Source organism: Clinocottus analis, unplaced genomic scaffold (assembly GCF_023055335.1).
Source record: "Clinocottus analis isolate CAN_PGR_092001 unplaced genomic scaffold, fCliAna1.0.p SCAF_24, whole genome shotgun sequence".
NCBI lineage: Eukaryota > Metazoa > Chordata > Actinopteri > Perciformes > Cottidae > Clinocottus > Clinocottus analis.
In genome coordinates, this window is record NW_027175976.1 from 4,372,431 (window position 1) to 4,398,554 (window position 26,124).

At 48.0% G+C, this 26,124-nt stretch overlaps 1 protein-coding gene across 3 annotated transcripts in view; it reads left to right on the forward strand.

The window, feature by feature from the left end:
• LOC137793955 (FERM and PDZ domain-containing protein 4-like) overlaps positions 1-26,124 on the forward strand; it is a 51,672-nt gene that overhangs the window by 17,357 nt on the left and 8,191 nt on the right. For all 3 annotated transcript variants that reach the window (XM_068590434.1, XM_068590433.1, XM_068590435.1), the window contains exons 2-11: positions 15,582-15,704; positions 19,328-19,479; positions 20,242-20,344; positions 20,892-20,937; positions 21,606-21,710; positions 21,994-22,101; positions 23,238-23,369; positions 24,186-24,305; positions 24,718-24,854; positions 25,125-25,251. In XM_068590434.1, coding sequence (XP_068446535.1) covers positions 15,595-15,704; positions 19,328-19,479; positions 20,242-20,344; positions 20,892-20,937; positions 21,606-21,710; positions 21,994-22,101; positions 23,238-23,369; positions 24,186-24,305; positions 24,718-24,854; positions 25,125-25,251 — 1,140 coding nt within the window. In that variant the 5' untranslated portion in view covers positions 15,582-15,594. The remainder of the gene's footprint in view (positions 1-15,581; positions 15,705-19,327; positions 19,480-20,241; positions 20,345-20,891; positions 20,938-21,605; positions 21,711-21,993; positions 22,102-23,237; positions 23,370-24,185; positions 24,306-24,717; positions 24,855-25,124; positions 25,252-26,124) is intronic.

Here is a 26,124-nt window from a genome sequence, read left to right on the forward strand (position 1 = left end):
GTAACGGGGGAAAGAAGTAAAAGTAACGATACAAAACTAAGTCATTATCTTGTGCTATAAGATCATCAAACAATAACATATTTTGTGGGGGACTTCTTCAACTCTCCCCGTGATGTCGGCTGGACAACAATGCATCATATTTAATAAGTTCATCATGTATTATGTTTGTAAAAATCCGAGTAACTGCTGAAAAATAAATGCAGTGGAGAGCAAAGTGCGGTCCGCAGAAGATGCATAACATGCCATTGAAGTGAGTTGCCTAGTTTTGGAGATTTCAGCAGCAGAAACGCCTGCCTGGCTTTCTCTTCATTAAAACGGGGCGACACGGCCCCATACATTAAATACATTTTAAAAACCGTGCCCAGAAATCACCACCTTTCTCCTCAAGGCACAAGGCAAATGCACTTTGTTGTGCACGTGAGCAGGCAGAGAGGCCTCGTCGTGGTTTTCAAGTCCTGTTAGTTGTGTTATTTCATTGACTGGAGAGAAATTGGCCCGGGCTCAGCGAACGTGGGCAAATAGAAAAAGGCGAAGCACAATCGCGAGAGTCCAAGGAGCGACCGGATAGCGCCTGTGATGAAGAGGAGAGATAAAGGGAAGAGAATAAGGACGGACAATGGTTGCTGAACAGGAAGAGGAAACAAAGAGGGAGCCAGTGGAGAGCACAGAGGACTGCTAAGTAGTTGAGGAGATGAGAGGGTTAGCGAAGGATGTTTACCCTGAGCAACACCGTCCATGATGCTCAGCCTCACCCGCTTATTACAATGACCCAAGAGAGGCAACCATGTTTACACAAACGCTTCAATCAGGATTACTCTGATTGGAGTCGAATAACACCAATCACAGGCGCGAGCTGAAGAGGCACACTGGAAAGTCTTTAAGACGTCGGAGCGGCAGCGATGACGAAGGGCTCAGCGCACAACTATCACTCGCCCCGCCGCGCAAGGTCTTTTTTTTTTTTTTTTTGTACACCATGCATGCTTATGTAGACACATGTTTGCATGATCCGTGACTCACGCGTGGTCACATCTCTAAGCCCTCTAAACGTGGCTCATGACAAATCTCTTAAACCTACACACACTTCGGAGGTTGGCATCTGGAGTGCGATCCTCCGGTCATCCGCCGAGGAACGGAAGAGGACCGCGAACCGGGGGGGCCGCGAACCAGGAGCGAGGGGCCGCGAACCGGGGGGCCGCGAACCAGGGGATCACAAATCGGGGAGCCGCGAACCAGGGGGCCGCGAACCAGGGGACCATGAACCAGGGGACCATGAACCAGGGGACCATAAACCAGGGGACCATGAACCGGGGGACCATGGACCAGGGGACCATGAACCAGGGGACCATAAACCAGGGGACCATGAACCGGGGGACCGTGAACCAGGGGACCGTGAACCGAGAGACCGCAAACCGGGGGACCGCGAACCAGGGGCTGTTCCTGACTTGAACCTGCGATCATTTTCGTCACATTTCCGTGCCGTGGAAAGACGTTCACGTAAAGCAAATTTAACCAAAGTTGAGATGGTTTTCACCTGCTCACAACTTCATACGAGGCTCAATCATGTTGGTGATTTTCAGCAAAAGGTGATGTTTTTCTTCCAAACCACATAAATAATTGACATCAAATGGAATAAATAACCAAGTGTTCAGCTGGCTCTGGTGAGACTGTCCCCGCCCCCCAGTGAGAACGACGGCATCGGCCGTCGGCACCATTCTTGGTTCACTTCGGTGGGGTCTCCTCTGCGTGCTGCCGCTGTGAACTGAACATTTCGTTGGCGGCGGCTCATCACAGTCGTCTCATGGACATTGCCGTTCTGCCGTTGCGTGAACATCACTACATCCTTCTGTCCTTATCTCCGCTTCGCGGCGCTTTAAAGAAGCGAGGCCTTTTTAAACTCGCTTTTTTTTTTTTACACACGAAAATAAAAGCTAAGCTGCTGTTTTATGACCAAATTATGCAAATATATGAGGGAACCAAAAAGCAGCACGCTGTGCTCTCCGATGATTTTGATCCGTGGGAATCACGGTGTTACTCTTTCTGAAACCCGTGCCTGCACATCGTAAGTTAAGAGATAAATAGTCAGTGTTCTTTAAGTGATGTTCTCCCCGGGAACTTTGTTTTAATCAGCATTCCTCAACAAAAAAAAACACAAAACGGAGACAGATGAGTCCCAGAGCCAGGTTTGCGTGTGTCGCTTATACACACGTTTGTCTTTATTTCACTTCTGGTTTGAATAAATAGCTTCCATCTGTCATCTTACCCTCCCCCTGGGGGGGCGCCACTTGTTAGCCGGTCCAAAATATCCGCCACGCCCACTTCTACGCACTTGGCTCCGCCTCGTTGTTGACAGGCTGTGAAATAGGCGGAAAAAAAATAATAATGGCGTCCGGCTAACCGGCGGCCAAGTCAGTGTTTTTTTTTTTTTTTATATATTTTTTCTTCGCTGGCAAGTTAGCGGCGCTCTGCCCCGATCCCAGATGGCCGGTGTGTGTTTCCACGAGCTGTCGCAATACAGTTTCACAGCCGTCTGTTTGCACACGCCGCAGCGAGCCAAGTTTGCCTCATGAACTGTAATGAGGAGTTGTGGTTAATTTATCACCTGCTAATGCTCGTAATGAATCATTCATTGTCGGATGGAAAATAAAACAGCTGCCGCAGGGAGGGGCGGGGGAGATGGGGAGTGTGTGTGTGTCTTCCTGTTGTGTTTGTGGGTTTGATTTTGACTGTGGGCTAATGGAAGTTTTGTTGTCACACATCTGGCCTTTTTTTTCGTCCTTTTTTCTTTCCCCAGGATGCGAGCCTCTCTTATCCGCGCATTTGCATTCACAAAGACGGGACGCCGCGTCGTCAGCGTTTGTAGTGTCGGAAAACATCTTGGCTTTTTTTCTTCCCCGTGCGTGTCGGAATTTGGCAGTGAGACTCGCCAGCAGGGCTTGTTTGTGTTCTGAATATCAGATTACAGCAGCGCGTGCCAAATTGCCTCCTGCTTTTTAGCCAAATGCATGCTGCTACTTCAGAGGGCAAAGTTCCATTGTACCGGGAACCATCTGACAAGTTCCTAGCATCCTGAGGAACAAAATATAGATCCTTTCAATCAAGTCGATCGGGGAGCCCGCTGCTTCAAATCACCTGTCATCACTTCGTTTTGATTGTAGCGGTTCGGTCCACACGATCCACCTTTCTAAAAGAGCCCAACAAGGGGGAGGGGCTTCTTCATGCAGGCGGCTATTGGAAATACAATTATCCACTCTCTTGCTCGTTAGATGAGACGCTCGAGCACGACTCGCCTGCCGAGTGTGACGCTCCAGCCGGGGAACAGTTGGATTAGCTTAGCATCAAAACCAGAATCGGGTTGACGGGGGAGCGAGCCCGAGTTCTGCCCAATGCGCCGCGAGTGGTCGTCAATGAACACATGAAATCTCTTCACCTTTGATCTGCGGTTCCTTTTTTTTTTCCCGGCGCTTCACGAAGCACGTGGGTCGAAAACGCCAATCAGAGGCGGCGGGAAAAAAAAAATCACCCCACTCTCACTTTCTCACCCGCTGCCCGTAACCCTTAAAGTTGGACCATTTTCCTGATTTGCGTCTGGATAATCCTCCGAAGGGATTTGGTCGGTGATCACTGCAGGAGGGGCTGGCAGGGCGAACACACGGCTGTTTCAGTATCTGAAATTACATCACAACATCTCTCTCTCTCTCGCGCGCTCTCTCTCGCTCGCTCTCCCTCGACCTATCCGTTTACTTTACATGGCGGCACATCCAGACTTCCGTGTGGATCGATCCCTGCCCGTCGGCCTTGTGGATGTGATGCATCTTTCAACCGGAGACTGACGTAACTTTTGATTGTTTAAGGATGTAGAAATTCAATTAAAGGCGTTTTTTTTTTAAAAACATTGAAATACATATTTAAAAATGTGCACTGGAGCCACAGATGTAACTTTACCCCTACGCCCGGCAGAATTTGTTATCTCCTGATGTTCATTTGATGAAATATATCCGCTCTGAAATGGAATACTTTAATCAATCCTTCCCTTCTCACTGCAGCGATTCATTTCCTGGTGAGAGCTCATATTCTCTTATGTTATGATTATCACATTTCACTCCTCACACAATCATCTCTCACACAAGATAATACTGAAAGACAGGGGCGAGGCGCTTCCCGCGCTCCCTTTTTTCTTCTTCTTTTTTTAATTGAAGAGAGATCAAATTTCATCAATTATGCAAATGCAGCACAAAAAAACAAAACAACCCCATTTTGTTCCTTTGCTCCGTTGACATCTGAATTTCCTTCCCCGCGCCTTTCCAACAAAACAAATAACTGTGAGAACAAGCCGCCGTCTCCCAATTACGCTTTCATTCTCAACCCGAGCGAGCGCGGTGGAATTCAGACACAATTTGCCAGCTGATCACTGAAGCAAAAAAAAAAAAAACAGCGCCGCGCTCTCGTTGGGTTCCCGCCCGCGGGGAGGCGAGGCCTCACGTGTCCTGCGAGTGAGTTTGAAGTGAGCTCGACGCGCAGCATGTGTTTCTCTGTCTGACGCTTTTACATCTCATGCATTCTGCATGGAACCTGCTCAGCGCATGATTCAAGAGGCTTCTCCCGCTTCGTGAACGGGGAGGAAAAACACGCCTCGTTGTGACCAAACTGTGGACGTTCGCTGGAGTTTTTTCGGTCAGACGACCCTCTCTTCTCTCCCCATCCTGACCAAGCATGTAACGGCGTTGGACGTTGAACCCCACAGCGGTCCCTGAGAACAAAGGCGTCGGAAAAATGAATTTAAAAAAAAAACCCTCCCTTGATGATTCACTCGAGTGACTGATCTTGTCTCTGAAGTTTTAACGACCTCCTCACACTTTGCGGAGTCAGCGGGTTTTTGACTGAGCGCACCGTGTCGCCGGTGTGTTCAGGGTCCTCTTCGGGAATAGAAATCACACACTCGAGGTGGAGGAACCGCCTGGAGAGTTGTCCCCATGGGATTGCATCATGACTGTGTTGAGTTTCTGTTTGGCGGGATCCGTGACGAAACAAGAAAAAGTGACTCTTCTCAATCACAATGGCCGACACGTAACACCTCCAGTGTACATTTACAGAATGACGAGTCTCGACGTGCCCCATTGCGCTCTCACAGCTGTTCCCTTTTCTGATAAATGCTCACGGACGAAGTGTCAAAATGCCACGGACACACGGGTGATTCTGGCGTCCGCGTTCTCATTATATAACGAGCATGTTGCTCAAATATCTTGTCTATTTCTCGAAGCGGTGGCCACGCTTAAAAGGCGAACAAGTCCCCACAGATTTGAACCAGTGTATGAGGATGTTTCGCTGTTGTACTCTGAGGGAAGTGCTTACTCAATAATGGATCACTCTGGCTGCTTTTTACTACATACAGTGGGCAATTCTGTCCTTGCAGGGCAGAAGACGGAAAGTTAAAAATATCTTGCATACCATAGTCTCTTTCGCTCACACACACACACACATACGCACACACACACAGGTATTCTGGGAGATGTTTGCAACAGGGGAAGGATACAGCACTGTGGAGCACATGAATGAAACATGACAGAAGAAAAAAATCTCTATACAGTAAATGATGAATCCATGACATTTATCTTTACTGGCTCTTTGTTCAAGCGGTAACAATGTATAATGTATTGTGTTGGTTTAGCATTTTCTATTGACTTTTAGCTTTTTAACTCACACATTTGTCCCGCGGTGCACTAAAGGTGGGGGGGGGGGTCTAAAGACAATGAAAAACGACGCGTCAGCACTACTTAGTGACGAGGCGCGGGATTGGCGAGCTCACACGGACTTGCCGTCGTCCGCTCGCTGATACATGTGTTTGCCGAAGAGGCGAGTTGAGTGATTAGTTCTGCTCCAAATACTATCGCATAATACTGATGCGCTGCCGTGCCTCCTCAGAGCCACACACAATGCGCTGCAGACCTGCACACGGTGCAGCACGCATACTCGCACCAGCATGTTCATATATGTATATATATATAGATATATTCCTCCACTGATCGAGCGTGGCTTTCCACTAATTGCGAGTGCATCATTTCTCAAAGTGCTTTACAAAACACTTGTTTGTCTGCGGCGTATCCTACCCCCGCTGCACTCTTTTCCATTCCACCGCGACTGAAGAATCCAGACACGAGGGTTCCTCATCCACCGAATGGTCGCCATCCTCGTGCGTGATCTTATTGAGGCGAGGGAGGGCGGGGTGAGGGCTTCGGACGTCAGTTTCCCGCCGTGGTATTTTCAACGCCGCTGCTTTTTCGCGCCTCGGCGTGCGGCGCAGATGTTCAGCTCCCGCGCGGCGCTGATCTTCAAGCGACTCGCAGGAAGTCCCGTGGCAAGTGGCATACACTGGGTTCGTTTGCACGCCGCAAGCGGATGCGCCCGCCGCGCTCCATCTCTAACCTCTCGAATTGACGCGGACCGAGTGGAGTGGAGGTAGTCGATGCGCGGTCGCCGTTACATCACGCGAGTACAGTCGACCGAGCAGGAGCCGACATGAAGCTAGCTCCCAACAGGCAGCTGAAGTGCGACCCCCAGTCCAAGTATGAACAACCAGAAAGGGCTTCGACATAGAAAGCTGCATCACTTTTCAAGAGGTCGAGAACAAATTATAGACCGCAGAAGGCGCCGCTTGACTCGCCTTCATTACGAAACCACTGGATCACCGCGGTGTGTACTCGTGAATAAAATAGTAAAAAGGGGAAATCTAAGCCTTGACTTCTTCATGACAGGAAGGTGACTGATGAGTCATTGCCCGCGGATCAATCGGTTTGATCCTGGACTTCAAGTTGAATCTCAGAGCTTGCTCTCTCGATCCATTAATGGACCGCCCAGAGGCGCGGGCCGGCGATGAAATGCTGTGTCTTAGTATCAATTCTGACGGCGGAGCTCGAGGCCGCGTACGAAAAATCGTTGATTCGACAACAGCGTAAACATAATTCAAACAGACGATCGTCGGATGTAATAGGAAACAAAACCAAAAAAACCACAATTTAAAACTCTGCTCCGCGGCCCTTTGTGTTTTCTGGCCCCCTGGTTACGCTGCGCCTCGCGTGACATTTACAGAGAATCAATGGCTGTTGTGCTTCGGACTGTGTTGTCCGACAGAGATGTACTGCTGCACTGCAAAAGGTTGAAAGGCAACGGCGTGCAGTGTGGAGGTCCGCCGCTGCCGACGCAGCGAGCCCAGCGACACGTCGAAGACGGGACTGACCTACAAGAAGGAAAAAAATATGATTTTTTGGGGCAAAATATGCTCCACCACGTTCCTACTCATTCAGCTCATGTTCAGCCGTCCTTGTAATTCCTTTCATTGTGAATTATTAGAGGGGAAAGGAAGTTCAACCCAAAGACCAAAGTTAATTTATTACTTCATACAATATTATTAGCTGAACAAACCATTGACATTGTGGGGGGCCATTCTGCGCATTGATCACCGCTTCCCCGTTTCCACCACACAGCTTTGACTTTCTTGTCCCCGAAAGAGCAACTTTCATACTTACAATACTTAAACAGATTTATGAGGAAATTATATCAAGTAATTAGTGGATTGAAGTAATGGCAAGCAAGTCTTTAGCAGGCGACAACCTCCGGTTGTGCAAAATTGGGAAGTCAGGAGGCGACTCCTCTGCTGGCAAAAAGAAGTCTATGAGAAAATAACTGCTTCTCACTTGATTTCTTACTTTTAGGAAACATGGTCCCTCGTTTCAAGTCTTTTCCAGTCCAGCATCATGTAGGTTATGTATTGCCCGTGGTTGAACATGCAACACATTCTTCTCCACTTATATTCTATTTATATCTTAAAGTATTCCAGTGTCGATCAATTTAAGTTCCCACATGCAGGTAACTCCATGAATCTTTCAACATCTGTTTAATCTATATCAATCTTTTATGGTTTCCAGCTCATTCATATTCTCTCCTTGTGTGCCTGCCCCATGCCAGATCCTATATATTCTGAACTCTCCCACTGGCAAACGTTGCGCTTTCATCTGATATTACCTCATCCTGTAAATGAACACACTTGTAGCTGCAACCAAAGGCGGCTCCGCCCCCCTGCGGACACACTTCACAACCGCTCTCAAGCTGTTAAAGGCCATCCGCCGTGCCGCAAAGGACAATCGTTGAGCGGAGATGTGTGCAGTTTCGCCAAGGTCAAGGGGTCTGATCCGCCGCCCGCCGGAGGAGTCCAAATCCTCACATTGGGAAAGGACAGGGCGTGCCCGCTGGTTCTAGTCTGGTGCACCCACGGTGAGAGCAAGAGGATGAGGAGGAGAGAAAACTCAAGAGGAAGAAGTGATAAGGAACGAGTGTTTGTATTCGAATCGTTTATTCCGCTGCATTCACTTGACAATCAGTATTCTGGTCCTGATCAGTGCTGGAGAATAGAAGAGGAGCTGTCCGTGGTCCTGAAACGAAAGCTCAACAAAAGCTTCAATGTCGCTGCAGCCCCCCCCCCCCCTGCTCACCTACTTTGATGTCTTTGTGCAGAGTAGAGCTTTTTTTTTTCTTCTCTCCTTCTTTTTTATGTGCGCTTTTAATTGATTCCATCATCGCACGCCGTCGGCGTGTTTCCACATCAATAAGACCAGCCAGCGTTTGAAAGGAAAGGAGTCGGATTGGTCTTTATTGTGATCTCCGAGGACTTTATTGCGCGCGGTGCAGCGCGGTGCAACACGACAAACATTTACCCGCAATCATAAAAGAGCAGAATAGCGGTGACTCACTGCCTCCGCAGTCGGTGCTGATAGGCTGTGGATTTAGTAACTTGGTGGCTGACGGGGATATACAACTGATTGCATATGGTGGACTACGGCAGACTGAACCAGATGTGAGCGTATTTTTAGTTTTTCTGAACAAAATGTCCTTTAGAAATATTTCGATTTTTTTTTTTTTTTTTGCTTGCCATTTCAGATTCATGACATGCTGAGCATGAATGCTGGATAATTTCCAGACCTCTGAATCACTGCAGATGTCTTTTCAGCAAGTCAAAGTAGTTCTGGTGTTCGCTGACGTCCCAGGGTGAGGAAGCAACAACCATTCAGAGCTTTGTTAGTGGAATAAAGGGGCGGGGACGTTATCTTCCTGTGACTGGGCCTAAAAATACAAGAACATTTCATTTTTCCACGACTGTAGAAAAGCGCTGGTTACTGTAGCTGGTGAGCTAACGGCTAACTGGCCCTTTGTTTTCTTCATTTCTTTCAACAAAGACCGAATGAAGAAGTTTACAAATCCCTATAAGACAGCGACTTTGGGAAGTGGCACTTTACTGAATGGCGGTTAACAAGCTCCCTTAAAAGGCAACAACTAAATGGAACATTAAGCTCGCTAGTTTAATTCAAAACGCGTCTTTAAACCCCTGACTCGTGTCTCAAAATGGCCCCTTTTTTGCCGAGTCGCTTATGCCCCAAAGGAGACGGTTCAAATAAAAGTGAGGGATGGTCGGTGGTGCAAACGTCGAATCGCTCCAACTCCATTGGCATGACTTGATTTTGCCCTAATGAACCAAAGCAACCCTCCTCGCGGACAGAAAATGGCTGAAATGAGTCCGTCTGAGTAATGAAGTGAAGCGAGATGGCAGTTCCGTCCGATTTTCAGACGTGCAATCATCTCGAATGCGTCCGCTTTGTAAATGACGGCTGCTGTCTAAAGTCTTGACGGCGCCGCGGCGCCCGTGAAAGGAAAACCCCCAAAGTGGTCTTTAAACGGTAGACGGGAGCGTCGCATGAATCATCCAAATTGGTGGATGAATGATCCCGTCAGCTCAGGAGTGAATGTGATTGTTCTCCAGATTGTTTGTTTCCCAAAGTGTTTCAGAAGCCTCCGCTTGCAAATTAGCGACTTTGTAAAACTCTTGCAGTTTGTTTTTTTTGCCACTTTTCTTCATGCTTGTTACGCAAACATCTGCACTCTGCAAGATGTTCAGAGAGCGTGCAGAGCGGAGCCTAATCTTCAAGTGTGTTACATAAAAAACAAAGTGTGTACTTACACGTTTCCACGTGCCTCCGCTTGTTGAGAGCCAAAGCTTGTCGTTTTTTTTTTGTGTGTTTTTTTTTTTTCCGGATAGTAAAGCTATATAAAGCAAGAGCACTTCCAGGGCAACTTTTTTGAACAGCGTGCACCAATGTTTCATTTATGAGCCGGAGAAAACACCGAGGGAGGACGAGAGAGTGGAAAAAGCCAACAAATGGAACGATGTTGGGGGGGGAGGTTGGACGGAAAAAAAGGAAAGATCGGTGCGCTGGCTGCAGTCGTCTTGCTAGGAGCTATGAGCGTGTTGAGTTGGAACATTAATGAGCATAACGAGGAAGACTGGGAGGAAAGAAGCTCCATTAGCGAGCAAATTAGGACAATCCTAGTGGCTGATCGATGCCAAATTGGACGACCGTAGTGACAACGCCGCAAATCCACTCACTTCAGCGTCAGAGGTTGATCCGCCGATTCTTTTCTCGGCTAGCTCCACTTCCATCGGCGCCTGAAGCCACGCCTTCCAAATTGCTTCCTCCCACATTTGAGACATCGATGCCATCGGAGTGCGCCGTCAAATACAGAATGCACCCCGGCCCACCGACGTTTTAAAGCCCTTCCCCCATCTCCTCCCGTGCCACATCGGTGTACATTCATCATCACCACACATCACCATGTCATCCATCTGTTCATGAGCACAGATGGATGACATGGTGATGTGCCTCCGCTTGCGTCGTAGCGCGGTGATTCACCATTGTGTTCATCACCCGATCGAATGCGTCTCCGAAACGTGTGTCGCCTGTATGACACAGATTGCAGCTGACATTGTATTAGAGCACGGCGAGACACGCAATTAACCTGTGAGCTGTAACCTGGCAGCGTTTATCGGGTTTAAGTCGGTTCCGCCATGCGATAGGTGTTTTTTCTATGGTACCGGAGGGGGAAAAACACCCTGCATTAATTTTTGACTTCTTTCTTTTATCTCCTTCTTTTTGGCCTTTCAAACCAGAACCTGGGGGGCTTTTTTAATAGAGTCACTTTTTTTTCTGAGCTTTCCGTGTTCAGTAGTGTGAAATGACAGCAGAAAGTCGTCTCTTTGCATCTCATTTCAAGTCCCTGGAGACGAAACACCTTCTTTTTTTTGTATTCGAGTCAATGTTCCTTAAGCTCTCAAAGTCAATATATCAGCGTGCTTTATAAAAGAGAGTCTGTGACTGAACACGTTTCTGTTTACTGCAGACTCAGCTGACATGTTGAAATGAATAAACTGAGAAAGAAGAGGCCCCAAACCCTGATGTATATTTCACTGCTCCACACACCACTTAACCTACATGTCCTTGTGTGCTGAGAGGGGTCCTCAGCTCCGGCAGCATGCAGAACACTCAGCGGCTGAGCTTTTAACAAGATGTGGGGGAAGAAAAATAAGAAAAAAAGAGTGTAAAGTGGTGAGAATTGGCAGAAGAAGAGGGGGGGGGGGAGTTTATGCTACTGGCTGTAGTGAGCATTGTCATAATGTAGGCTAAGAGAGCTCTTCGCTTTTTGTGCAAACCCGGTCAGTCTGGATAAAGATCTTGAAGGGTTTGACAAGACACTGCATGTATGTATGTGCGTGTGTGTGTGTGTGTGTGTGTGTGTGTGCGTGTCAGCTGCATGTATAAGGGAGGTCAAAGGGACAGACTCCATGAATGCCATCACCTAATGACAATAATATAAAGGAATACATTCACTTTCTTGTGGGCAACATATGTTGTCGCCTTAATTGCAGCGCATGACTTCATTTTGAGACCACAAGACTTTTCATTGGACATCGGGGGGGAAAAAAAACACTTGAGTTGCAGAATTCTCTATGCAAGCAATCCTATTTCCTGAGGACAGGGAACAAATGTCAGAGAAAGAGGGGATTATAATCTGCTTGGATGGACTCCCACATGTTAGGCTCCTACGTGTGCGGTGGTGTAGGCATTTCATCGGCTGAACCCATGCGATGGATTGCTCTGCCGGGTCGGGAACGACCCGAATCGGGAGCTGCAGCGCGCGGGAAGGGGAAGCATTTGTCGCGATGCACCCAGAGACCATGTGTGTGTTTGAGGGGTTGTGTGCGTTCTTGCTGACTGGAGCACGCGCCGGCTAAGCAGAGGGGAGGTCGGTGCCAGCTGGCACGACTGCCTTTTCTGTGAAAGGGAGGTCTGACATATGATGCAGCAAAAAAAAAAAAAAAAAGAAAGAAAGAAAATCGCTCCAGGGACCACCATGTTTGTTCTTCAGGAAGAGCGATGTGGTGAAACATATCTGTGCGTGTGTCCATAGTGTTTCAGACGATAATAAAAAGACAGGCGATCAATACACGGAATGGCCGTCAATGAGAGACTGACTGTGACGAATCAATTAGGCAGGGGAGGTTTCAACGGGTGAAACTCGCACCAAGAGTCCAATTTGGTCAAAACCACTGGCGTGAAACTAAATACGCCGCTCGGAGGCCGGCGCCGGGCAGGACACCCTGTCAAATCAATCAGTTGTGTGTAATTAAATCTATGAAATCTGTCAAAGTTAATTACGTACAACCGTCTTCATTTCTTCACTTCAATCTTTGTTCCTTTTCAAATACACGTTTTCCAGAAAGAGGGTTCTTCTCCTCGGTCCATTTTTGTCGAGGGACGAAAACGTCGATCGAGTTTGTGTCATGAGGTTCAGCTTCTGAGCCGCGTGGATGACAGAGAGAGAGAGAGAGAGAGAGAGAGAGAGAGAGAGAGAGAGAGAGAGAGAGAGAGATCAATCCCTGGTGGTAAAGAGAGGGGCCATGAATTGATCAGTTTGGAAGAAAAAGTACTCTTTGAATTCAATACAGTGGCCTTTTCAGCGAAAGCAGCCGAAAAGATCGAAGCACCCTGCGGCTTCTTTTGAATTCATACAGTCAGATCCCTGGTTGGTTCGTTGAAGGGACAATGCGTCGAGTTTTTTCGGGCCTCGTGTCAAGATGGCAAGTTTGAGTTGGACAAAAAACTCCGCTGCGTAGTTCACCCGAGGAAGTGACTTTCATGATGAGTTGCGTCTCTTTGTGTTGTGATCTGCTTATGTTTTTTTTTTTGGGGAGAGTTTCCGCGCGGTGGAATTCTTTATCCGGTAACCTTTTGCACTTTTAGAAAAACACGAGGGAGGAGGAAGTAAGGCGGGAGAAGCGGAAAGGAGCCGACGCCGTGCGGCTTTCAACGCCGCTCGTAGGGTTTCTCTTTCAACGTGCAGCTGTGAAATCACTGCGACTGTCGCTGCTGTAGAACGGCAAACACAACTACCTGATTTTGTGCTCGCAAATTACAGAGATTTGGCCTTGAGTCGGCTCTGTAATCCCTGCGTTTTGCATTCAGGAGGCGATGCTGGATAATGTGGAGGCAAAGGACCTTGACCGGGTAGAAAAAAAATTCATCTCTAAATGCCTTATTTCATTTACAATCGGGCCTTAAAGAGTGTTTTATTCCGCCAGGGATGGCAATAACGGCCGGGCCAGTCTCTCAACTATCATTTTTCGTCTCGCTGCCGGAACCATTTGCCCTTTTCTGTCTCATATGGACATAAAACAGGACTTATTTTTTGCTGGAAGAGGACCAGAAGTGAAGAGTAAAATATTAATGCCATCCAGGTGAACTTCCAAGAGTCCGTTTCCTGCAGCTCGGTGATGGAGCGATGTTTCCATACACGTTGTTGCTCTCGGAAAAGCCTCTTACTCCGCACACACACACACACACACACACACACACACATACATGCACGGTTGCACACACTCTCCCTCTCCTTTTTTTTCTCTCTCTCTCTCATACACACACACGCACACGCACAAATACTCATACTCTCTCGCTCTGTCTCTCTCTCACACACACACACGCGCACGCACGCACACACACACACACACAGCATGGATTTGTTTTCTCTGTGATGAGAGGGATTATGGGATAAAGGAGGCGAGTCCACGGCAGTTTAGTTCAGTTTGGACCAAAGCTGCTCCCAGCAGCAGCGCGGCGACAAGCACGGATGCATGTCTGGCTGCGGCCGCTGGAGATCTGCACGGCCGTCGGCGCCGCGGCCCCTGTGCGGGTTTTGAGCACAAGAGCCCCTGATTGGGATTCTGAGGGCGGGCGGTGGACGGGCTGTTCTCCCCCTCTTCGGATGACGGGGGATCAGCAGATGCGCAGGCGTCCGACCGAAACGCGCGGCGTGGCAACAGAATCGAGGGACGACGACGACGACGAGTCCGCGGCCGCACGACAGCCCATCGGCGGGATGACCGATCGGCTCTGACACTTCCACCCCGCAGCTGCACTGATCTCCAGTGGAGCTTGTTTTTTTTTTTTTTGGGGAGCTTCTCATCTCCAATTTTCTCTTCCCCACGCGCATGACTGACTGATGTATTCCACCCGTCAACGGCGCAACATGGGAATCGATCAGCTGGATTCTTACGGCGATGACGTCCTCCTCTAGTAGGCGTCTTCTTCTATTCCGAGCATCCATTTGGGGCCTTTGCTTTTCAACGGGGGGTGGAGGGGGAGGGGGTGAAACTGGGATGTGAAGCGCAGAGCGGAGAACATGCTGCCTGACAGAACGTCAGCCCGAGTCCTGTCACCGAAAGGCCATTAGTTCAATTCATCGTGACCGTGGCTATGCATCCGCACGCTGCCATAGATCTGAGGTCGGGGCGACCAAACTTATCTTCGTGGTTCGAGGCTGTGGTTCAAATATGTGTCTGATTCAGTGGCTCGATGATTTTTTGAAATGCATGATTAGGGCGTGGATTCTTTTGGCACGGCTGATCCAGGGGGGCGGTCTGTTCAATGCTCATTTGCAGGAAGAGAGCTTTTCCCGCACAGTTACGTTACGCTAAGTGACCCTCTCTCCTCCGATCGCCTCCCTCGATCCTCAAAGACGTCGTTTGAGTAATCTGCTCTAACCGAATCACGCCCCGTCACATCAGTGCTTCTTCGATATTTGACGAGCGGCTACCGCGGGCCCCCGCGCACGCGGCCATCGATCGGCTATCCGCGGAGCCGATGGGCCGTTACTCGACTGCGGTTGATTGCTCTAAGCAGTGCGATGTCACATCGCAAAGCCACAAGCGGAGAGACCAGAGGTCACACTAATTGGACTGAGAGGGATCTTACCGGAGTGTTTTTTTATCCAGAGATGGAGGATGGGGGGGCGGGGGGTTATAAATTCACCTTTTCATGCTTTTGTTCAACGGTGACCTCTTGAAATAAGTGGATGCATGTGCCATGATGGTTATGTATGAGTTCCGTTCTCTGTGGATCTTCTCCCTCCGTCCAATACTCTCCAATCTGAAGATGTGTTGCAGCTATTAACAGTCAAAAACAGCCGTTTCATTGAAATGTTGACAAGGGCTTATTTTTCCTAGACGTGACTAAACTCTTCCCGGGTTCACTCTGCCATGACTCAAGATAATGGCCCTTGTTTATCTTTATTTCCTTCCAACAAAAGGGAAACTAAGGCAGCATGAATAGTGGTTTTACTTCACTTACACCAACTCTGCTCCACCACACACTTTTAGTTCACACGCGATGATGGAAGGCTCACTCTCCCTGTCCTTTGTGTTTCAGCCACAAGAACAAAATGTCGGGCTGGCCGCCCCCCGGCCCGGGCTCCTGGACTGGACTGCAGGGCCCTCCGTACAGCTGGGACAGCATGAACAGCACCAGGGACGGACGGGACTCCATCAACAAGTATGTACGGCGTGATCATCAACAGCAGCGCGCCGTGTGCTCACGTGTTCGCACGGCCACCGCGGAGACCCCGCGATTGCATCGGGCAGGTCCACGGGAGAAGCAGCAGCAGCAGTGGTATTGCAGAGTAATTGCTCTTATTCCCAAAAGCATCACCTGGTTTAATTACGAGGCAGTAACCTTCAGCGCACTCGGGGGCTGTTTGCAGCAATCGCGTAAGGCGGTTTGGTGGGGTTTCTATGTATGTTCAAGTGGTAAGAGAACCCCCGAGGGCGCATCTATATCTGGCCTCGGATCCCCAGGAAGAGTTGGAAAACGTTGCTGGGGAGAGGGGGTGTCTGGAATACCCTGCCAAGCCCGCTGCCCCCGCGGCCCGGCCCGGGATAAGCCAGATATCGGGTGGAGGAATGGATACGGCCTCTGGACATTTCAAATTTGTTTTGCAGAAAGAAAACAGGAAGCCGTGGTAAACACTCGAAGGCCTGCAGCTGGACTGCCGTCGAGGCCTCGGCATCCAGGGGCGCTCCGCACGATGCATCCAGCGCTACGCGAGCGCTGCGGAGCGGACTCTGTGTTATGCAGACATGTCTGATTCTGATAAGCTGCGATCCAATTAACTTTTTTCCGATGCACAAATTGCTTTGTGTGGCGGTGGAAACTGCTCTGTGAATTAATTGGCGATGGCTGCGTTCGTCTTGTTGGTTGGTTACCTTCCTCGCCTTGTTCCCCCTCTTGGCCCTTGTCATCATGTTTCTTTCTTTCCCCCTTGGTTGCACTTCAACTTCTCGCTGATGATTTTTCTCTTGAACTTTTTGAACTTTTCCTCCTTCCTTATATCTCCACTCTTGAGCTGTTTTTTTTCCAATCTATTTATCTATTCTCTTTGGCCTCCTCCTTTTTCTCTTTGACCTTTTCCTTCTCTTTCGACCTCCTCTTCGCGTTGACCCCTTGACATCAATTCCCATCCCTTGGTCTGTGCTTTCCAAACGCTGGTTTTCGAGGCTTCAGTGGACAAATGCAGCTCTGATAACAGTAACTGGTTCAACACTTGGCCCACGAAGATTAATTTCATTATTGTCTGCTCTTGTTTCCATTTCCTCTCTTGCCCTCTCTACCATATACCCTCTCCATCCTATTATACCTTCTTTTATTTGTTTTTTCTTGCCTCTTACCTTTACTCGTCTTCCCCCTATCTCCTCTCTTCATGATGGGAAATTTGACAAAGGAGACATCTCTAGTCTAGCTGCTGGCTTTAGTGGAGGTGACACAGATTGAGTTTCTACGAGACAGATCGTTAAAAGCCAATAGTTTTATAATTTAACTATATTGGAAGGACATCTCCCAATAACCTTACCTAACATGATCGAGCAGCTTTTCGAGCCTGTGAAATGTCAGCTGACATAAACACTCATGAACTCATACAATAGTGTACTTCCAGTCGTATTATTTTGAAAATAACAAATCTGTTTAACAAATTCGCATCGAGCATATTTTTCCTGACGTGAAAAATCTGTGCAGAGATTTCCCAGTGTGTGTAGAGTAGGCATATGCCGTCCTGTGTGGATGCTCATCAACATGGATTGGTTGTGGTGTGTGCTCAGAGGCTTATCTGTGTGTGCTTTATAAACCCTGCCGACTGTTTTGGTGCAGTATTCCCCACTGACACCGAATACTGGTCCCTTTTTCCCCTTTTTATGCATGGTTGTGCAGGTGAGGGACAGGGATGCAATTATCTCACGCAAATCATGACGTTCATATGTTAAGACGTTTCGCAGGCGTGTTTATTCAAAGTGACTTCCAACGAGTGCATTCAACCCCCATAGGAACACATTATTTGCGTATCTCTCAATAAATAAGGAAGCACTTGCCTAAAGAAATCTTCAAAAAAATGTCTTAATCAGTGTTCAGTTGTGCTTAACTCCACCCTCTTGCGTCCCTGCTGGCTGCAAAACAACAAGGCGCCCAAAAACCAAGATGGCCACAGCCAAAATGGCTTCAAAACAGCTGTCCATAAACCAATGGTTGACCTTCCCTTTCTGTCCCCTTTTATATATCCTATTAGATACAACTTCAGTCATGGGTAAGCAATACAAACCTTGTCATTGCAACTAACGAGGACCAGGAGCGTCGGCGTGAGTTGCACGCTTTCCCCCATCCTCCCATGACTATAGCAGCAACGCACGGATTTGACCTTTTTTTTATGTATTCAGCTTTCCCCTGACCCCCCGGATATCCCGTCTCTGCCCTCCCGCGGGATTAAACCCCCTCGCCCTCCCTCCTCCTGACCCTGACAGGGAACATAGGCCCACATTGCAGATTGGAACATGCTTCATTACAGACAGATTTAGCCTCCCTCTTCTTATGCACAGTACAGATCAATGTGATAATGAGAGAGAGAATGAGAAAGCGCAAGAGGGGAAAGAAGGTGACGGGGATTGAGATTGAGACTGATCCGGATCGGTCGGGGAGATGAAGTCGGTTGGGGCGTGCTTTATCGTCAGGACAGATTGAGGCAAAGCTGCAGGTATATAGAGTATATATATATATACACACATTATATTCAGCCGTTGGTTTAGTGCCGTTAAAAATGAATGGAACATATGTGACTATGTCAAGGTTAGGATGGATTAGGCCCACATTTCTGCCGAGGCGGCCAATATGGGATGGATGTTGGCGAGGCGACAATGCCCACCCTGACCCGGACTGGACTTAATGTAACAGCGAAGGAAGCGGCGGCTGCCAAGGGAGCGTTTTAAGCTGTGAAAGGAGGGAGGGAGGTGGAGATTGAGACAGAGGCAGAATGAGTGAGCCCCACTGAAAAGCATATACATCACCTCATAATTAGCAGGCACTCGGCGTTCCCGGCAGGACGGACGCCCGAGGTTCAGCAAGCTGGGAGGTTTAATTTAATACGGGGCATTCACATTAAAGTGGAGTTCTCATCCTGAGTGACTTGCAAATAGGCAAAGAAAAGGACACTTCACTTCAATGTTGACCCGCATGAACACTGCTTTGTTTTTGTTGTTGTTTTTCACGGTTTCTTTCGAGACTTCACCATCGGCATTGTTCCGCGTGTACGTGCATACAGGACAGTGGGATGATAGGACGATCAAAGCCATCAAGAGCAGCACGTCCTTTTTTTGACTTTCACACATTCATTTTTTTTGAAGCTATTGTGACTTGATTAAACGATCGGCACACTTTAATTTGGAATAGTCCGCGGGCTTTTAAATGGATGCGGCAACCAAATTGCTTCCAGATTGCAAATCTTTGGTATTTTATGAACGCGGGACCCATGCTCTCTTTTATAAATAGCTCTTAAGCATAAAATGTTGTGCTTAATCACCAAACCTGAGCCAGGGCTGTGATTTATGAGCAGCTGATCGGAAAGCTCAAATCATTCATTCCGCGTGTAATGTTTTCTTTGGGAGCTAAAACTAATTTCTAATGTAGGAGCGAATGAATTGAGTGGATTTTAATGTGTACTGGATCATACTCTCTCAGAGATGCTCTCTTAATATGCAGGACAGTCATTGAGCCCATTACCTGCTGCATCGCTTCACCGAGTGGAACGATCTGCTGACTCATCCCCCGCCTTCGCTCCCCTTTTTGTTTGTTTCCAGCCAAGTGTCCCAGTGCAGCTCCCTGGAGGAGGTTCACCTGGACGCGGTCCCGCCCGCCCCCCGCCTGGTGGAGATGAGACGGGACCCGGTCCTGGGCTTCGGCTTCGTGGCGGGCAGCGAGAAACCGGTGGTGGTCCGCTCGGTCACACCAGGTAAGGCGTTTATCGCGGCGCTGGCCGCAGCGGGGTCCCGTCCGACGTCGCCGCAAGGAGACGCCGAAGAAATCCAACACATTTGGGCCTTTAAATCAAGGAGTTTCACTAAAAATGCACAACACGTTGACTGCGTTCCATGCCGCCTCGCTGCCTGTGTGAGTCACTTGAACAACACCGCTTAACTGCATGTATTTTAGCAAAGAGTAACATGTGAATCAGGGGATTATTCTCGCATGATTGACAGCGAGAGGAGCTGTATCCGTTGCCTGCAGCAGCAACGCAGGAGTGCAGAGGGATGTGGTGCCACCGGAAGGGCGAAGAGAGGATAAAGTTTGCAGAATGCTTATCAGTGCAAACAGTTGCCCTCGTCGTTGTTTAGGAGGAAGCCACGCAGACTGCTGGCTTCTCCAGTAAGTTGAATTGACCTCGGACAATCAAGAAAATAAATCAAAAAATGAATTGTCCCGGAGGTATCGATTGTTTTTGGTTAATTGGCCAATTGCCAAATTACCGCCAAACACACACAGGGATTATCTTCATCAATCAATCAGCGCTGAATCCCAAGCAGACAATTGAAGCAATGCATATTCTATTCAGAGGTGTTTGCCAAGGAAAGGAACACGCAGCAAGTGCTTCGGGACGGGGCGGTCTGTCCACGCTCGTGTCAGGAGACGGACACGCCCACGTTACCTGTAACACACTTTGGACGCAGTGATTCGTTGCCGGACACCTTTTTTTCTTTTTTTTTGGTGCACGTAGGTGGTCCATCGGAGGGGAAGCTGTTGCCAGGCGATGAGATCATCATGATCAACGACGAACCCGTGAGCTCGGCTCCCAGGGAACGAGTCATCGACCTCGTCAGGTGACGACAGACGCCCCCCCCCTACTGTGATCTGTCAGAATCCAAGATGGTGGCAGTTAATCCTGTGGAGGGTTTCGTAAAGAAATACAAGACGACCACACCCCACAAAGAAAAAAACTGTTCTGAAGGTTAAGGATACCCAAGATTTAAAGGGCTCGTTCCCTTGTATTACAAACAGACTGCTGTTTTGGGAACGTATCCTGTCGTAAGCTATTAAATGGCACTCATCATAGCACTCTGATAACTGCCAGTCACAGTGACACCAAGTCATTACCATTCTAAAAGCCATTTGCTCATCACACAAGACCCAGATAAATACATATTTAGAATTAAGAAGAAGAAAGAAGCAATTGTATTGCATTTATTTATGGGAGACTAATGGGGTTGGGGTGTTTTAAGTGTGTCTGCTTGTAAGTGGTGACTTGCCAGAGGCCTCTTATTCCATTTCCGAGCTGATCAAGTTCCCTGTCGCTTATCTGCCATCGCTGCTCGCCGCTGATTGTGCTTTCCTGATGTTTGTGTTGACTTTGTGATTCTCTCGCTTCAGGAGCTGCAAAGAATCCATCGTGTTGACTGTCGTCCAACCGTATCCCGTGAGTAGATCAGCTCCTGCAACAACCAACAAAAAAAAACACTACAAAGTGTCTGTGTCGGATGTATTTATAAAAATAGGGATGCCAAACATGAAAACCAGGGAAAGGACTACTCTGTATGTGCAATGTGTTGATTGTGGTCACAACTAATTGAAACCTTTTATAGAATTAGCTGGTGATTTAGTGTCCAGAGTCGCTGCCAGCATTCCTCTGACTTCGCTTCACCTTTCTCCTGAAAAAATACACTGCCCTTGAACGACATTGTGTGCCCTTGTGATCCTGTTTGGGGAGGTATAGCTGAGGCTCTCTCCTCCTTGACTCTCCTCCGGGCCCGTGAAACTTGTTTGTGGATGAAATAATCTCGTCCTCCTCCGACTAAATGCATTCATACGTCTCCTCCAGAGTTCGGGGTGTGTTATTTCGAGAAAATTGCTTTTCCCAATTTGAGTAAAGTTGAAGTTATTATGTTAAAGTTGTATTGATTTTCTCTTTCCAGCGTTATATGTGCAGCTAATGTGGAAACGCGCCTCTTTATTTGTGCCTGTGTTATTCATGCTTCTCTTTATCTCTCTCCCCCTCCATCTGTCTGTCTCTTTCCCTCCCTTCTCCCTCTCTCTCTCTCTTTTTCTCTCTCTCTCTCTCTCTCTCTCTGGACCGTTGCCTCCTAGTCCCCTAAATCAGCGTTCATCAGTGCAGCCAAAAAAGCCATGCTCAAGTCCAATCCGGTCAAAGTGCGCTTTGCAGAGGAGGTCATTATAAACGGCCAGGTTCCAGTCAGTACCACACACACACACACACACACACACACACACACACACATGCACACACACACACACACTTATGTATGACCTATATAGGCAATGACAGATGGTTACCACGTAAGACAGACAGTTGAGTGGATGCCAGATAGATAAGACAGTCACAAGAATGTGTTATGACACGGAGACACTCTCATGAAGCCCGCTCACGTATCACGCCTCACCTGCATTCCGCTCAAGGGGACGTCGAACGAGGCGGGATGGAACAAAGGCCGATCATATTGCATATCTGTTGCAGAACGCGGTGAAGGACAACTCTCTCCTGTTCATGCCAAATGTCCTGAAGGTCTACCTGGAGAACGGGCAGACCAAGTCTTTTCGCTTCGACAGCAGCACTTCCATCAAGGTGCGTGCTCGCTCGCCGCCCCCCACCCCCTCCCTCTTTTTTTCTGGAGGCACACTTTGCAAGATTAGCAGTCTCTGCTGCATCTATTATTACAAAGGGGGAAATTCATTCAGAGTGCAAATGAGTCTCGGTTGCACGCACACACACACGCACACACACACACACACACAGGCCATGGAATTCAATCACCGAGCAAGGTGGCAGAGAGCGCATTGCAATCTGTTTGACTTGTAGATTTAGTTATGTTTCATGTTTGTATGATTCAATGTGTCGCAAAGAAAGCTGAAGGAAGGACGCAAAGAAAGCTGACTCACTCTTTTCCTCCCTGAGTAGTATTGTCTTTACCTGGCGAGCCCGCGTACACACACACACACACACACACACACACACACACACACACACGCACGCACATGCCCGGCTGGAGTGATCCACTCTGTAATGATTAATAAAACCTACTTTATCCTCTTAAAGCTGCGATGCATAGGTCACTAGAACACACACTACTCCATAGGTTGGTCAAACATGACCTTCATGAAATGATTGCTTACATCAATGTATGTCGGTGTCTGATAAATGGAAGAAGAAAAATATCTCTAGAAGTGAAGCACAGAAAAAAAAGGCCTGTATTAGAATGAATTTGTTATATTAAATAGATGCTATAACCTTGTAAAATTCCTTGCTGGCTTCACACATAACAAGAACATGTGTTTTCTCTTCTATTCCAAGGTAGAGATGCTAAAACATTTATTCGTCTTTAGAAGTAAAATATGTACATGTTTTAAACTGGTATGCGAGAGATAAAAAGGGAACCATTCATTCTGAAGAAGCTCCAAAAACGTGTGAAGTAATGCAAAACACTATTTTATTTTGACCTTGATTTGATCATGTTTACCACCTGAGAAATTTCCATCTGAATCAAGGAGACGCGTCTTAACTTAAACGGATCGTCTCCGCTCCACAACTTCATCTCCTTACGTTTCCAGTCGAGGTTTTGTGTTTCTGTCGAAGGTCCAAATGTCGGTAACTTGTCATAAAAGAATCTGCCGCGTCATTATGTTTTCTTTTTACGAAGGAAATATAGATCCCTTTTCAAGCAACTGCTCTAACTAAACCACCGTCTGGTGTTTTTACTTCAGGACGTGATCCTGACCCTGCAAGAGAAGCTGTCCATCAAAGGCATCGAGCACTTCTCCCTGGTGTTGGAGCACAGGACGGAAGGCTCTGGAAGCAAACTGCTTCTCCTGCACGAACAGGAGATGCTTACTCAGGTAGGAGATGCTTCCTCTTCGGCCATTTCCTAAGTCTGACACACACACACACACACACACACACACACATAAACATCCCTGCTCAGTATTCACACAGCATTTGGAGCCTGGTACCATTTATCAGCCCTGGCACAGAAGGGGTGACAGCTCACATTACACCTCCACTCCCCCAGACACACACACACACACACACACACACATCAAAAGTGTCTGCCATGTTCTGATGAGGTTTGCGGGATCACATGAGGCCGACGTTAATATTCCGATGTGGAGATCTGAACGTGGCGCACGCAGTGGCAGTTTTAAGAGTCGCGAGAGTCATTGGAACATACACTCTGATACAGTTGAGCGTCAATCTTACGTGACAGCTGGAGAGGAGGAGGCGGGTAGTCCTTGAAGTCGAAAAACAAAACTCCCTCGGCCTCTCCACACCACCACGGTAAATCCTTCATAACATATAATCAATATTTGAATGATGGGGCTGGTCTCGTGGTTGTCCCCAATAAGAAATGGAATCAAACGTAAGTACTGAGCCTTGAAGTATAACTTTGAGCTACTTCACTTTAACGGTGTTTTTTATTGTATTTATACATTTCAGAGGGAAATATTGTATTTTGTACATACAAAACCTATGATCAATATGTATAGTCTTGTTACTCTATGTGTAAAGGGTCAACGCACCAACGCTGAATCCTACAATTCCCATCATGCAACGCCGTAATGTCACACAACAGGCTTCAGACCTTGTATTTCCTCTCTTCTCTCTCTCTCTCTCTCTCTCTCTCTCTCTCTCTCTCTCTCTCTCTGCGGCCCCAGGTGACCCAGAGGCCCGGCTGTGACAAGATGAAGTGTTTCTTCCGGCTCAGCTTTGTGCCCCGGGACCCCGTGGAGCTGCTCCGTAGAGACGGCGTGGCATTTGAATACCTCTACGTGCAGGTGAGCCAGATCCCCGAAACTGATTCCGCGACATTGTTTGTCGTCTTTGAGCGAGATACGATCCGGCGTATATTTATTTGTGTGTGTGTGTGGGGGGGGGATGACTTGTAAATAACAAAGTGACAGAGTGGGTCCTGTCAAGACAAAATCTTCATTTGCAAATAACGTCCTCAAATAGAACAATTGCCTCCCCACAGGATTCCTTTGATAAATTAGTCAAGCGAAATAGCCTGAGAGAAGGAAAGCTAATCTTCAGTTCAACGTGTTGTACTTCCGAGTCCTTCACCAGGGACTATTCCCCTTTTGAAGGAAGCTCAAGTCACAAGGGTTGCTAACTTATTTCAGCTCCGCCGGGACGGCCTGACTTTGGGGTTCTCGCGTAACGCCGCTTGCCGCTTCCTTTTTGCCGCAGAGTTGCAACGACGTGGTGTTGGAGCGCTTCGGCACGGAGCTGAAGTACGACGCCGCGCTGCGACTCGCCGCTCTGCAGATGTACATCCTCACCATGACGACCAGACAGAGCCAGAAGGTGTCCCTGAAATACATCCAGTGAGTTGAATGGACATTGTGGCGTGTGCTTTTTTTGACACTATCAACATGAGCTGTACTGATAAAACTGTTGTACAGCCCGGAGCTGCGCCGTCAGGTATAAATAATAGACCTGGCTGAGACAGTTTGGGCTGTTTCCTCTAAAAGGTTTTTAAGAGTAAACGCCGTCTGATTTCTGGCTTCTGCCTGCCAGCATTGAACCCGGGTATTGAACCCTGGTCCGGTGGAGTGGCTGTCTCCGCTGATCAATCCTCAACCTGCTCTCCACAGAAAGGAGTGGGGTCTGCCGCTGTTCCTGCCCCCCGTCGTGCTGTCCAGCATGAAGGAGAAAAACATCAAGAAGGCTCTGACGCACATCCTCAAAACCAACCAGAACCTCGTGCCTCCGGGGAAAAAAGTAAGCCGTCTTTCTCTGCCCTTGTAACAAACTTCTGACACACACACACACACACACACACGCATGTGCACGAGCACAGTCTGCTTTCTTTTTTCTGTTTTTTTCTGACGCCACATCCTAAAATAGCTCGCTCGACCTTGCGAGGGTTCTCACCCTTGTCAACCTAAGACCCTCAGTCGGGCCAGACTGTGCATGCTAATGTAATAAAACCAAGCGAAACGCTTCGTCAAACTGTGTGCATAATGAGGTATTTATATTCACGCGCACATGTTCCACAGGTCAGGGGCCGACAGCCAACTTCAGCTCAACTTTTTTTTTTTTCAGCTCTTTCAATGATACAGGCGTCCATGCGAGGATAAACTAGCAATATTAGCCCGTGAAACAGTTTTAACTGTCATGCAAATGAGGTTAGCTGCGGTTAGCTGCAAGTGAATCACGGTTGGACTACAGGGAGCGGGGGTTAATCTCAGAGAAGACACAAACTGTATTATTCCTGCATGCGGACGAGGGGAAAGAAAACGCTGGGCCGTGATTAAAAACACAGATGTGTCGCTTCCCGGCGACGCACACGGCCCCTGCAGTTCATCTCGAGTCGATCCCTGTTACGCCACCGCGCCGCCATAAATACTCCCTCCGAATATGGATTCATCCTGGCTGAATGTTATGACTCCCTAAATCTAAGAACTGCAGAGCCCAGCTGTTTCTGGAAATTACTTTTCTTTTTCAAAATGACTATATATTTTTGGGCCCGTTTTTTTTTTTAAAGATTTACATGTTCAGCTGTACTGGATGAGCTCATGGCTGAGTGCTACAGGGAGGGGAGAGGCGGGGGGATATATTTGTCACAATAAAAAAAAGATTGAGAACAATGTG